We start from the raw sequence: 13,433 nt of genomic DNA on the forward strand, positions 1-13,433 counted from the left end.
TTTGTCACGCGCACTTTATATGCGTGTACGCCTCTTTTTTTCGCACTTCGGCTCTTTTTTTAAATTGTTTTCCTTTAATTTTTATCCCCACTTTGTCGAAAGCATGGCGTACAGCACACGCTTATTTTAATATAACCCATATGTTCCTATGTGTATATATGCGCGCATTCCCGTTGCGCCCCCTAAAACTTTAATATTTTTTTCTGTTAACTTTTCTTTAATTCGAATCGTGCGCAGGTGCACCGTGTCGTATTGTCCCGCACCACAGTGTTCCCCTGTTAGCGGTGATCGGCAGGGTATACCTTCGTCGACTTGTTCGCAGGTTCATTCGCCCATCGGCAAATCGATCAATCGCTTATGGGCTTATCGGCCCATCCCGCGTGCGTGAACACCATGTGGGCTACTTAAAAAAGAGTGACTATAATTGTTAAAATGGCAATTCAGTGGAAAGATTCACGCGCGCTTCGTTACGTTCTACAGGGTTGTGCCACACTGCACGATTAGGACGCCCAACCCGATTGACACGTCTAACATGGTTGTGCGAGTGGAAGGCCATCTTTTGTGCGCACGGGGAAAACCGCTTATGTCTTTGCAGAGCGAAAGGCATGAGGTAAGTTTCGAGTTCAGCAAAAAAAAAAACAAAAAAAAAATAAAAATGTACACATATATATATACATATACATATAACATATGTAGCGCTGCTCCTCCGTGGAAAGCGAAAAACGCAGCACGAAAGTGACGCAGAAAAAGTTTACACAGTCATGACTTCGGGTGTGGCCAATCTGCACTTTCGCTTTGCGCCATTTGAAAGGGAAAAAAAAAAAAAAAATAAATACAGTGCGTATATGCGAGGAAGACGAAGTGGGCACCCCCACTGTGCGAAGCAACGGAGAGATGCTGCCAAGTAAGCGGAAATATGCTGCGAAGTAAACGAAAAGATTCCCGCCAAGTGCAACGAAACGATGCCCGCCAACTACGACGGAATAAGGAAGCTGTTTAACTACTACATTAGGGAGTACTACTACCAGAAGTCCAAGGGGACCTACTTCGTCCACATTAAGAAGCCCGGGATTTTGTTTACGTCCCTAAAATTCTACAAAAAAAAAAAAACCCTCTTTCCAAATGTGTATGACTGGTACTTTGACAATTTAAGTCACATGAAAAAAAATAAAGACATTTTAAAATGCCAAAATGGCTACAGCACAAAAAATATTTACTCTTACAGATTAAGCCGGGGGGAGAGGGAACAGAATGACGTGGAGAGTGGCAGCATTTACACAAATAACTCGGAGGAAGACCTGCAATGTACCTACAGAACGAGCAACTTGTATTACAACATGCACCCGGTGTACTTGGCCAAAATCTGCCTCTACGACTTAAACGATCATCACATATTATTTTCGAACAACTACTATGATGCTTTTATGCAATTTTTCTACAGCGTTGTCTCTTACAAAATGGATGTAAATGATCTGCAAATTTTCCCCAACTTGAAGATCCTAATCAGTCACATTAAAAACGTAAGTAATATAATTAACGAAGAAGTGGTCAAGAGTGCCTTTGTGTATTTCATTAGGCAGAAAAAAATACTCGATGAGGAGTACCTGCGCGGGGTACTTGGGAGCATTTACGCAACCATGCTGCACAACTGCCCCCTGTATTTGTTCCTGGACGACGTTAATCAGTTCAAGGTCGTTCTTCGCCTTGTGGGTGCAGCGGTAAGGCTCGATGGCGGTAAGGCGCGATGGCGGTAAGGCGCGATGGCGATAAAGCGCGATGGCGGTAAAGCGCGGTAGCGGTAGACGCGATAGCGGTAGGGGGGGCGCTCGCCGCAAAAGTGTAACGCTGCAAAAAGCGCCACTGCAGGTGGGCATAACGTGTGAGTTGTGACTACGCCTCCATGTGTAACCCCTCTGTACCCGCATGGAAACACCTCCATTCGTTTATCCCATCCCCCTTTTGCTTTCCCCCTGCAGGGAGAAATACAAAACCTGTTTGAGAGCGCCCTGCCGTACCCCTACTATTTGGTACTGGACCAAAGCGTAAACATTTATAACCTGCAAAGTTTCAACATTTACTTGAAAAAAATTTTGGAGGCGAAATTGAAAGCGCCATTTTCTGGTGACTCAGCTGGGGGCATTTCGCCCTCCCCCCAGGTGGGCCTATTCCCAAATGCTCGAAGTGTAGATAGCCATTCGGATAATTCTAGCAACGGGGGAAGACCTCACGGAAGCAGTCATCTCAATGAGGATGCAGCACAGGGCAAACCCTTCGCAAAATCGGAGGAAGAAAAATCACAGCAGGTTGCAAATATGCAGGGTAAACCAATTTACTTCTTTAAGCTGATAAAAATTTTTGACATGAAGCCGAATTATCGCTTTGTCCAAAAGGGTGCCAAATGGTAGGCATCGCTTCACATTTTTGCCTCTTGCAAGTCGTGTGATATTTCTACGTTTGAAATTTTAGCCTCGCCGACCGCCGAGGGGGGGTTCCTACTGCGTAGTTGGCGATTTGCTTATCTGTGCAAAGGGTTTTTTTTAAATGGAGTTGGGGTAATAATGCTGCCATGTTGCAAAGTTGTCATATCGCCATGCTGCCACGCCGCCACGCTGCCACGCCGCAATGCTGACCGCCCCCCCTAATGCCGCGCGTGGAGATACCCCTCCAGCCGCTGCCTCTCCCTGGGCGAGTACTGCTCCAGGTGCTTAAGCGTGTGCAGGCGGATGTCCCTTCTTGCGCCGTTGCACACAATGTCGTAATTTGCGAGGGAATTTAAAAAATAAAAAATCTGATATTTGTCCAGCAAGCAAAGACTGCCGTTCATTTTGTGAAAAATGTAACTGAAGAGCGCTTTGTTATATTTTACAAAAGAGAGAATCTCAAATAATTGCAACAAATGGTCATTATTGAGTGTTCCTTTGTTTTGGAAAATGTAATTTATTAGCTGCTCTGCCAGCGCGTACATTTTTTCCTTCACCATGTGGACAGATTCCTTGTGCAGGGATTCCTTGCTCTCACATTCCTTGCTCACACATTCCTTGCGCACACATTCCTTGCGCACACATTCCTTGCCCCCAATTAATTTCCCCTCATCCGAAACTACGTGAATGTGAAACGCATTGGGCGTATTTAAAAATGACTTTCCTCTTAGGAAAAAAAGGCACGAATTTAATAAAATGATTAAAATGTTTACATTTGCGTCCATTTTGTTCTTCAGAAATGAGAGGGGAAGAGCGGCAAACATGTTCACCACGAAATGGTTCGACATGCTATACATATGGACCAACAGGCAGTAATTTGAAAAACTGATCCTTTCGGGGTTGTATTTATTTTGCAAAATGTGTAGGAAGTGGTTTAAATAAGACTCATCAACGCTGTAGCTGAGCAAAATTTTGTCCTTCGCGTTAACTACATATGTTTGCTTTTTTTTCGCATCTTCAAATGTGTGCGCGGAGAAGTTGTGCAAGTTCGCGGGGGGGAGGTTTTTCCTCATGGCTATTCCGCTATCATTCCTATTTGCATGCTCGCTCAGGTAGTCTATAATGAAGGACACATCGTAAACCTTTTCCAGAACGGGGTCCGCTTCTCCCTCGGGGGTCACCCCTCCCCTGGCCTCCTCTTCTACAACAGCAGCATACCCGTGAATGATTTCGAAGCCCACCTGGTGGACATTTATTTCTCTCTTAATTTTGTATACCTTTAGCCCATTGAGAAAATGCACCATGTAGGAATACCCAAATTTTAACTCGAAGAAATGGTGAAATATGCTGGACATTAAGAAGAGAGAAACAAGTTCGTGCCCCTTGTTCTCTTCCTCATTTATTTTGTTTAACACTTTGTAGTTGTAAATGTACGAGCAGACGTGTCTCAAAATGTTATCCAGGACGAAGTTGGAGTAGCTACTGGCTAATTCGAAAAAGGTAAATTTTGTTTTTCCCCTTTGGTCTTCCCCACTGGGCAAATCGGTAAGCAGCTCTGTGTTTAGCTCTACTTCATTACATTCGGTGTTTTTATCGCCGTTGCTGCGTTGGGGCCCTGCGCCCATTTTCACCTTCCTTTTATTCCTTCCATATGGGTTTTTTTGCACACCGGTAAATTCATCAATTTCGTTAACTTCACCGACTTCCGTGGTGGCCCCACCTGGTGAGTCGCCGCGCCCGCTCGTCTCCTCCCTACATTCGTACGCCTTGAAGAAGTTGCCCCTTTCGGCCCCCGTTTTGAGCAACAAATGGTTGAAGTAAATTTTTTTCCTCAACGATTTTAAATCGTGCCTCCCTCTCACATTATTGCGTACTATGTTGTTTATAATTTTGTTCGGGTTTATCTCATTTAGGGTGTTAATGATTTGTATGTTTATGTTGTCCAGGTCATCTTGCTTTATTTCTCTATGCCTGTTCAGCAGCTTGAGTAGGTCTGGAATTTTCATGCGGTGTACCTTTACGCTTCTCTCATTCTGGGACAGGAAGTGGAGCGCCTTTGATAGGCAGGTCATTCAAGGGAGGGGGGGGGACTGAAATTCGAAGAGGGGGCACTTCGCGCTGTGCGAGCTATGTCAGAGGTGTCTGTAAGCGGGTGAGACGGACGTTAAAGCGTTACCGCTGGGTGCGGTGGGTAAAAGGGTGACAGAGCTTCGCAAACAGGGAGCATCATACGGGGGGGAAATATGTCCCTCTATGTGAACCCCTTTATGTGAATCCCTTGTGTGGACCCTCCTGGGAAGAAATACCCCCCCGAAAAGGCACAATTTTGGAAAAAAATAAAAAAAATGTGAAAGCAGGAACGACAGCGCTAGCCTCTCCAACATGTGGAAAACTTCAAACCTCGGCAGGAACTGCAATTCGGCTTCCTATCCCGTGGGGCGAAGCGGGGTGGAGCATCGTTCGTCTTTCGCATGTGCGAACAGCATGGTGTTCGAATTGGGTCATATGTAGAGAGAGGGTTTTATCGTGAAAAGGGGGCCACCTCCTGCATTCATAAAAATGGGGGAACAAAAAAAAAAAAAAAAGGTAACATTGTAATGTTCTGGGCGGACAGTAAGCGTGGCGGCTGCCCAAATAGCGATTTAAAAAAAAAAAAAAAAAAAAACAATTACCATTGCAATTGCAACTACAATCACAGTTACCCTTACCGTTACCCCTACCGTTACAATTTATTCCCGCGTGAGGGGAAAAAATAAATAAGTCGGCTTGGTAGGCGGCCAACCCGCGTTACGCACAAATCGCGAACAATGCGAAGCGCGCCAAACTGATAAAGGCCCACCAACCTACACGCGTATCGTACGCAGGTAAGAATAACTCGTTCGCATTTGCAGTATGTGTTTTATGGCCCCTTTTTAACGAAGATCCCCATGCCCACATGAAGCAGTACACCCCTAGGGGCGAACTAATCTCACCTGCCAACTGCTGCAAAGGGAAAACTATGGCTACGCTTTAGCAGAGGCGAAAGAGATAGGAATGACTATAACAAAATGAAGGGAAACCTGGAAAACATCGTGCAGGAAGAAAACGAATACAAGGAAGAATGTATTTTCACATCAATTGATATCTTTAGTGGACCGCACAACTATCTAAATTTTCACTACATTTGTGAAATACGCTTTAACGACATTAGTTTTGTATCTCCATACCACTGCTACTTCTTTTTGCGAAATCAGTTTGAAAATGCAGAGAAGGCAGAGGCGAATTATAAAGAAAATCTCAGCGCGCAGTTCGAGAGGGAGGTCTACTGGAAGGTGATAAACGAAAGCAAAGCCACAGAACTGTTTGAGAGCGAAACGGCTATTTATTATGAGCAGGGGGAGTTACCAGGGCGCAGGCGGAAGGCGCTGGAGGATGTCGCCCAGGTGGTTAACAAGCTGGCTGTCTCGGACTTGGAGGCCATTTCGCCCTACCTCGGCGAGGTAAGCAGGGGGGCGCCCCCCGCGCTGAGCAGCGCATGTAGCACGCGGAGTAGCACGCGGAGTAGCACGCGGAGCAGCACATGGGCTAGCACACTAAGCAGCACATGAAAGTGATGTGCGAACGCACCACGTGGAAACACCCCTTTTTGCGCCCCTCCCCCACCTTCTTAGAACCCCGAGTGGAAGCGAAACAAACTGACCTGGATGGACATGATCCAAAGGGACAAATTCCGCAGGTACGAAAGGATGAGAGAAAATCTAAAAGAGACAGGGAAGCGAGAAATTGTATACAAAGTAAACACGGAAGATGTAGAAAAAGTGAAAAATAAAAAAATGAGAAAAGATTTCTTCTTCTTTGGAGTTTGCGAAAAAAAGGGGCAAAACAATTTAGGCAGAATATACATGAGCATAAGAAACGACCTCGCAAAGAACGCGGAGATTTACACCTGGCTCTTAACAAATTGCAACATGCAGACAGATCGTAGCCTTATAGCAGACGTTTCGATAGAGGAAAAGTACTTGGAAAGGAAAATAGTGCAAGAGGAGGATGACTATTCATATAATGATGCGTTAGTGAAGGAGACTAAAAAGAGTCTTGCCGAAAATGGGAACTTCCCCCACAGCGGACGTATAACCGTGGAGGAAAAAACACAAAATTACTCATTCGAAAAAAAGGAATATATATCATTTGGGAAGAATGAGCAAAATGATATTATCTGCCTAAACCCCTCCATCTCAAGATTTCATTGTGTGCTGTTTTTTTCCAAAGACTACCATCTGTACCTTGTGGATGTGGGATCCAAGTCAAGGACGAGGTTGAACGGCAACTTGTGTGAAATTCATAGCAAGTACAAAATTGTTAACAACGATGTTATCAGTTTAGGGGTGTCCAAGAGGACCTACAAAGTTAGCATAAACATTGACAGCGTTCTGTCCTACTTAGATAAAAAACAAAGTGAAGTTAACCGTAAAATGAAAATGATGAGAGAAGATCTGGAAAACCCACTTGGGAAAAAAAACCCACTGAAATTGAAAATCTCCAATATTTTTTATAAATGTAATGAAAACGATATAATAGACTTTTTTAAAGATTGTGGCGAAATTAAAAAGATACACTTGTATGATGTTCCTGCGAATAAAGAGACGGGACGACAGAAGGTCCAAACGGACTCCAAAAAAAAGAGATCTTTAAAGGAAGCACTGATTGAAGTATACGACGCAGAAACTTCTGCTAAAATTTTGCAAAAAAATGAATCCTTTTTGTACGGACGAAAAATTTATATCATTTACCAACCACTGTCTACATATAAGCCGCGCCATGCAAAGGTGCCCCCCAAAAGAGACCGACCTTTTGACGTTCAAATTACGTGCAAAAGGGGCAAGTACCGGGGGGAGAAAATTACCCTCGAGGGAGACCGCTTTCGCCGCTTCAGTCGCAGGGACGATAAGGGGGAAAACCGTGTTACAGAGCGGGGGTCGCCCCAAAGGAGGGCAAATGACAGAAGTGGTAGTAGCGGGGGTCGTCATAGAAGGCGGCGGAGCGATGGAAGCGGTCGAAGTGGTGCAAGTGGACGTCGTCATGGAGGTGGGAGAAGTAGGCGCAGGAAACGGAGCGGGAGTAGTGGCAGTAGTAGCAGCAGCAGTAGTAGCGGCGCTGTTAGGCATAGTAAACGCAGTGTTGACAGCGGAGGTAGTGCTGGAAGCAGCAGCAGCCGTGGCGGGCGAAGCAACTCCTCGCGAGGCTCTCCGAAACGCAGAAGGCGTAGTGAGGGACGACCGGTTGAAGCTAGAAGGGCCGCCCAAAAGAGGAGAAACGCATCTCGTAGCAGCGGCAGGAGTAGCGGCGGGAGTAGCTACAGGAGTAGCGGCAGGAGTAGCGACAGGAGTAGCGGCAGGAGTAGCGACAGGAGTAGCGGCAGGAGTAGTGGCAGAAGTAGCGACAGGAGTAGTGACAGACGTGGAGACCATAAAAGGCGCGTAAGCAAAAAAAGGCACAAAGTGTGAGGAGGGAAATTTCCACACGCAACTTATGAAAGGGGGGAGAATAAAAATTTAAATGGGGAATTCATTTGAAGTGAAATTAAGAGGCTCCATCTGGAGAAGCGAGCCAGTGGAAGGGTCAAGTAGTGCCTAAAATGGGGCCAAAAAAAAAAAAACTCGCTGGGGGGATGTGTTGCCCCGAAAAAGGGGGAATACATCTGACTGAACCGCAGCCCCACCATGGCATCGGTAAGAAGCGAATACATAGCCCCTATTTTCCGCTTCCCCTTTGTTTCATTTTGTTTTTTTTGAAGTTTTTGTTTTAAAAAGCATGCCACCCCGAGGCTGCCTAACTTCATTGTACGCCCATTTATGGCGGAAAACGCAGCCGTGAAATTCAGCCTGAGATAATTTGCGCATTTTTGTTTTTTGTCTGTCCCTGCTGCGTTAAGTGTTATGGTGTAGAGGGCATGGGGCGGAGGAGATCCATCTCGTAGGGCACAGAAAAAAAAGGAGTAGCCAAAACGGCAACATCATAAAGCCGTTTTCACATAGGTGTTTATTAATGCCCCAAGTGGGGTCCCTTTTTATTTTATCACTGAACAACTTATTTTTCGTATGAATTTTTAAGCCAACGGCACAGTTTTTCTTCATTTGGAATGTGAAAGGACGCGTTAAGATTACCAGCCATTGAATAAAAGGTGCGCTCAGGGTGGAACTAAATGGGGGGGTAGATGGAGACACGCTAACCCGGGTCCATTCCAAACACGGTTGCACATTTTTTCATTCCTCACAATCACTGCAATACCGTTAGGGGGAACCAACAACGATAGCAGGAGAGCACACCGTTTTCTTTTTTTTACCTCCCATGGGGCAGCAAAGATAAAAATAACACCATTGGGGTATGCACGAACTGTATCATCTGTTCAAACGAGCCTGCCATCTGTGCTGTAGTTTCATAAGATTTAGGGGTGGACAGGTTGAAGCCCATCCCGCTATGTTCCATTTAGGGGGTTCTTTTTTCTTACTATAATTGAAGAGGGGTGTCCACGCTATTTACGCATTTGTTAGTAGCCCTCATTTTTGCTTACCCTTCAGAGGAGGGGGAAAAAAAAAAAAGGATAAACATATGACCCCGTCCGGGGGGCAAAACGTACATGTGTATGTGCGTACGTATCCATCGGTATAGCGTATGCGTGTTCCCCCGTGAGGACCCAAGCCAGGGGCGCCGCTCAAGAGTGTACATCAGCACATGGGTGCGCAGCGTGAAGGGAAAAATTGTGCCTTCAAAAATGTATCAAGGATGAAGAAAAGGAGAAGGAAAGGAGAAGTGCAGGGAATGCTCCTGACAACGGGGACTCGACAACTGGGCAACTCGCCAACTGAGCAACTCGCTAATTTGGCAACTCGCCAACTAGCCGCCCTCGCAAAGGAGAACTTCTTACCCCCTTTTGTGCAGCACTCAAAAAAAAAAAAAAAAATACGAAACGCATCACGGCATATTTGCATAAACTTACGCACGAATTCCGCCTTGCATTCACGATTGGCCAGATTTTCAACATGGCACATTTTTTCTTTTAACCATAAGGAGGGTTTTCCACCAAATGTTGCATTTTTTAAAATTACTGTGTACTTATGCACAACACTTGTATACTCGTTACACGTATGCGAGTTATTTTTGTTAAACATTTTCCTCCCCCTGTTTTGTTGTTCCCATTGTGCATACATTTGTCCCATTGTACCATTTCGCTGTTCCCCCTTTTTCGCGTGAGAATTCGTTAAACGAGAAGTTTTTTTCCGCGTGACGCCAACTGGGGAACACCGTAACTGTTGTTACATTGGCCTGCGCGCGGGCACGGCCACTAAAAAGAGTGTACTGAGCGCATGTTGAGCGAGTGGTGTACGAATGTTGGCATACTGCTTGGGTTGTTAACAGGCTTCTAACCCCTACGAACGTAGGCGCACGCGTAACTGGGTGAGTGGCTGTAGCGGGTGGATACACTACATATAACTGGTGACACGTGCGGACCCTTGAATGAGGAAGCGCCGCCTCCTTTTAACAGCCTCTTTGCTCTTTTTCTACGCAAAAAGGATTTCCTGCGTACGAAATATAGGCGCGCCGAGCGGTATCCCCCTCCTTTTATTCGCTCCGAAGAAACGAAAAGGAAGAACAAAAAGGAACCACAAGATGGAGGACAATCAGGAGGCAATCATTGCGATGGGGTCCCAGAACCTCATAAGAAACGGAAACAGCAACAGCAACAGCGGCAACGGCAGCGGCAGCAATGTGCACCTTTCATTAAACAACTACGCAAGCGGCTGCCCAAACGGCTACTCGAATGGCACCACAAAGGAAAACAACGCGAACACCAAATTGGTTAGAAGCAACGTGTTGAGCATTTTCAGCTATACGCTCAAGTACATGAACAAAAAGAGCCTAAACAAATGGCTCAGAAATAATATTAAGGCCCCCTTCTATGACACCTTTGTGCCTCGAAACAAGCCAGTAGCCTACATCCGCTTCAAATGCCACGAAGATTTAAAGGTGTTCGAAAAGATGGTAGAAAATAAACGCATCTACCCAAATGACAGCTTGTCAGTTATTAAAATAAATAAATTTTCCAAATATGCTCAGAAGAGGAAATTCTTTCAGGGGGACCAACCCGATGAAGAAGGTAACGATGGGCACCAGGTTGGGGAGGACTACAATGGAGGGGAAGATCACTTGGGGGATCACCATAATGGTAAAAAAAAGGCGAAGAGACAAAAAATGGAAAGATCTGCGGAGGAAAACATGAAGAGGGAGACAACATCGGAAGGGGACCAACTGCCAGACCTACAAACAGTTATCAAAATGAACAAAACACAAAAGAGCAAAAGCATAGAAAATTTTGTAACCCCCTTTTATAAGTACCCTTATGAAAATCAAATTAAAATTAAGCACCGATTTTTACAAAAATGTAGAGACCAAATTATGACCAACTTGAGAAATAAATGGGAGAAACAGAGTATCCTCTTTGGGGAGATGGAAGCTGCCCCCCCTGATGATGAACTTCATGTGGGTAGTACAGGCGAGGCCAGTACCGGCGGAAGCGCCAGTGCAGGTGCCCCTTCGAACAGTCACGGAGGAAACCTCACCAGTAGTAATAGCGGGGAAAAAAAGAATAAGAAAAACGAAACGAGCAAAGACAGCTGTTTTAACAAAACTGTTCTGTGTGATGTAAAGCCAAGCGGCAACATCAGCAGGGAATTTTCTGTGGACAAAAAAATGAAAAATTACGAATTTGAGGTTGACAGCCCCTTATTCCCAGACGAAAAAGGAATCAATGGGTACCGAAACAAATGCGAGTTTACCATTTCGTATGACGAAAATAATAATGTTGAAATTGGGTTTGTCACTGGGAAGATGAAAACGGATGTTAGTGACACGGGGGAGGATAGAAACGGCACCGATGATAACAACTGCAACTTTAGCGAACACAATATAAGCAACAGCGCCTCTCCCATGAACGAGTCCCAGACCACAAAACTGAGGAATAAGAAGCAGAAGCAGGCGTACTTCCTAAACCCCATCGTTAAGAGCGTCGAGGACTGCGTGCACATTCACCCCTGCATGAAGCAGGTCGTGCAGGAGATGAAGAGCATAATTAAGGACTCCACCTACCCGGTTTTCGACAGGGTGTACAAAACGGGTAAGGCCTCGCGCAGGGTACTCTGCCATGTTGCGGGAGCGAAGTACAAGCGGTTGTTACTGCTGATTATTATGCTGCGTATACCATCGGCATATCGCGGCCACATCGCGGCCACGTCGCGGTTACATTGCTTTCGCACCGCCACGCCGCTTCCACACCGCCACACCGCTTCCACCCCCCTGCAGGCGTTTGGAGAATCCTCGTCGTGCGCTTCAACAGCCTGAAGGAGCTGATGATCACCGTGCAGACCTACTCACTGGACCAGAAGAAAAAAAAGGAAATCAAAAAGCTCCTGATAAACAGACTCACGAAGAAGAAGGACGAAGTCTGTATGAGCTTCTCCGACTATAAAGTTGTTTCGCTCTACCTACAGGAGCATGAAAATTCAAATGACTCTACAAACCAGTCCCCCAATGAGCACCTATGGGGGGTGGAATACCTGGAGGAGATTATCCTAAACAATCGTTTCTTACTAACACCGTCTTGTTTTTTTCAAGTGAATCATAGCAGTTGCGAAATTCTATACAAGAGGGTCATTGACTACATCCAGATAAGTGAAAAGAAGCAAAACTACATTTTTGACTTGTGCTGTGGTACGGGCACCATAAGTATTTGTGCCGCCAACGAGCTGAAGGGGGAAGACGTGCACATCGTGGGCATCGACATTTGTGAGGATAGCATTATGTGTGCAAATAAAAACGCGGAAATGAATAAAATTAAAAATTATAAATTTCTCCAAGGGAGAGTGGAAGAGTTATTTTCAAATGAAATTAAAAACGTTTCAGAGAAAAATGCCAACGTGATAGTTATTGTAGACCCTCCGAGATGTGGTCTGGCCAATAGCGTCCTCAACATTTTGAGCTCCAACCAGCTGATTGGGCAGATCATTTACGTTTCGTGCAACCCAATCACGCTCATCAGCAACGTGACTCATGTTTTGTTTCAAAACGAAAACCTGAAGATCAAAAACCTCGTCTTCGTGGACATGTTCCCCCACACCTTCCACCTCGAGTGCATCACCAACATGGTGAAGGGGTAGCCGGCGCCTCTCCCGCGCGAAGCAAACCTGTGCGAAGCAAACCGTGCGAAGCAAACCGTGCGAAGCAAACTGTGCGAAGCGCGCCGTGTGAAACTTACTTTTGAGCAGTTTGCGCGTGCCACCCTGTACCAGCCAACTTTCCCCCCGCTTGTAATGCCACATAAGCATTTCCCCAAATGGGCCGTGGAGGAATACACCCATTTTTAACCATACATTTATGTGCTTAAATGTTTTTCTCATAAAGAGTCCCTTTGTGGAAACAAAACTATTTAGCACGCGTTAGAGTAGCGTCCCTTGTCAGCCTTAATGACCAACGCGGTGGAGCGGAGGTCCGCGCAGCGCCACTGCATATAAGCACGGCGGGAAGTATTCCCACCGCGAAGCATTCATACCGCGAAGTATCCACACCGCGAAGTATCCACACCGCGAAGTATTCCCACCGCGCAATATGTAATTTTTTTTTTTTTTTTTTTTTTAAACCCTTGCAAACCGTATGCATCGCTGCAAAGCTTTAACCTCTTACCATTTGTTCGAAAGGTGAACGCGAGGTGGAAACTAACGAAACTAGCTGGTGGTTCGTTCGCTCGATCGGTGACTGTGGGCCCCGCCTAGCTGCGTTTGGATGAACGGGTGCAAATGCTATTGTTGGTGCGATAGCCGGTGCGGCGCGAGATAAATGCACGAACGATTAGCCATACCGCATGCGCACTAGCTAGGCATGCCTGCGCGAACGCAAACGTTGCAGGCCAAACGAATGCGAATAAAAAAAAGGCGCTCTCCTGTTTCAATCTTTCCTCCAGTTCGTACAGCGAATAAATGGCGA

At 45.8% G+C, this 13,433-nt stretch overlaps 5 protein-coding genes across 5 annotated transcripts; 4 read left to right on the forward strand and 1 right to left on the reverse strand.

Moving 5' to 3' along the window:
- Nucleotides 1–94: 94 nt before the first annotated feature.
- PVX_092280 (hypothetical protein, conserved) lies at nucleotides 95–2,701 on the forward strand. The gene is made up of 2 exons (XM_001615398.1): nucleotides 95–1,718; nucleotides 1,977–2,701. Exons 1-2 carry the CDS (start codon nucleotides 963–965, stop codon nucleotides 2,403–2,405), a joined length of 1,185 nt encoding a protein of 394 aa, XP_001615448.1. The 5' UTR covers nucleotides 95–962; the 3' UTR covers nucleotides 2,406–2,701.
- Nucleotides 2,639–4,426, reverse strand: PVX_092285 (hypothetical protein, conserved; the record flags this gene model as incomplete). Its single annotated transcript, XM_001615399.1, has 1 exon — nucleotides 2,639–4,426. The coding sequence occupies one exon, from the start codon at nucleotides 4,424–4,426 to the stop codon at nucleotides 2,639–2,641; it is 1,788 nt and encodes a 595-aa protein (XP_001615449.1).
- A 598-nt stretch (nucleotides 4,427–5,024) lies between these two features.
- PVX_092290 (hypothetical protein, conserved) lies at nucleotides 5,025–7,254 on the forward strand (the record flags this gene model as incomplete). The annotated part of the gene is given in 3 exon segments (XM_001615400.1): nucleotides 5,025–5,899; nucleotides 6,071–7,225; nucleotides 7,240–7,254. The coding sequence occupies 3 exon segments, from the start codon at nucleotides 5,468–5,470 to the stop codon at nucleotides 7,252–7,254; spliced, it is 1,602 nt and encodes a 533-aa protein (XP_001615450.1). The 5' UTR covers nucleotides 5,025–5,467.
- Nucleotides 7,255–7,394: 140 nt separating this feature from the next.
- PVX_092295 (hypothetical protein, conserved) lies at nucleotides 7,395–7,880 on the forward strand (the record flags this gene model as incomplete). Its single annotated transcript, XM_001615401.1, has 1 exon — nucleotides 7,395–7,880. The coding sequence occupies one exon, from the start codon at nucleotides 7,395–7,397 to the stop codon at nucleotides 7,878–7,880; it is 486 nt and encodes a 161-aa protein (XP_001615451.1).
- A 1,578-nt stretch (nucleotides 7,881–9,458) lies between these two features.
- Nucleotides 9,459–12,610, forward strand: PVX_092300 (hypothetical protein, conserved; the record flags this gene model as incomplete). The annotated part of the gene is made up of 2 exons (XM_001615402.1): nucleotides 9,459–11,571; nucleotides 11,757–12,610. The coding sequence occupies exons 1-2, from the start codon at nucleotides 9,915–9,917 to the stop codon at nucleotides 12,608–12,610; spliced, it is 2,511 nt and encodes an 836-aa protein (XP_001615452.1). The 5' UTR covers nucleotides 9,459–9,914.
- Between the last annotated feature and the right edge of the window lie 823 nt (nucleotides 12,611–13,433).

This window comes from Plasmodium vivax, chromosome 9 (assembly GCF_000002415.2).
Source record: "Plasmodium vivax chromosome 9, whole genome shotgun sequence".
NCBI lineage: Eukaryota > Apicomplexa > Aconoidasida > Haemosporida > Plasmodiidae > Plasmodium > Plasmodium vivax.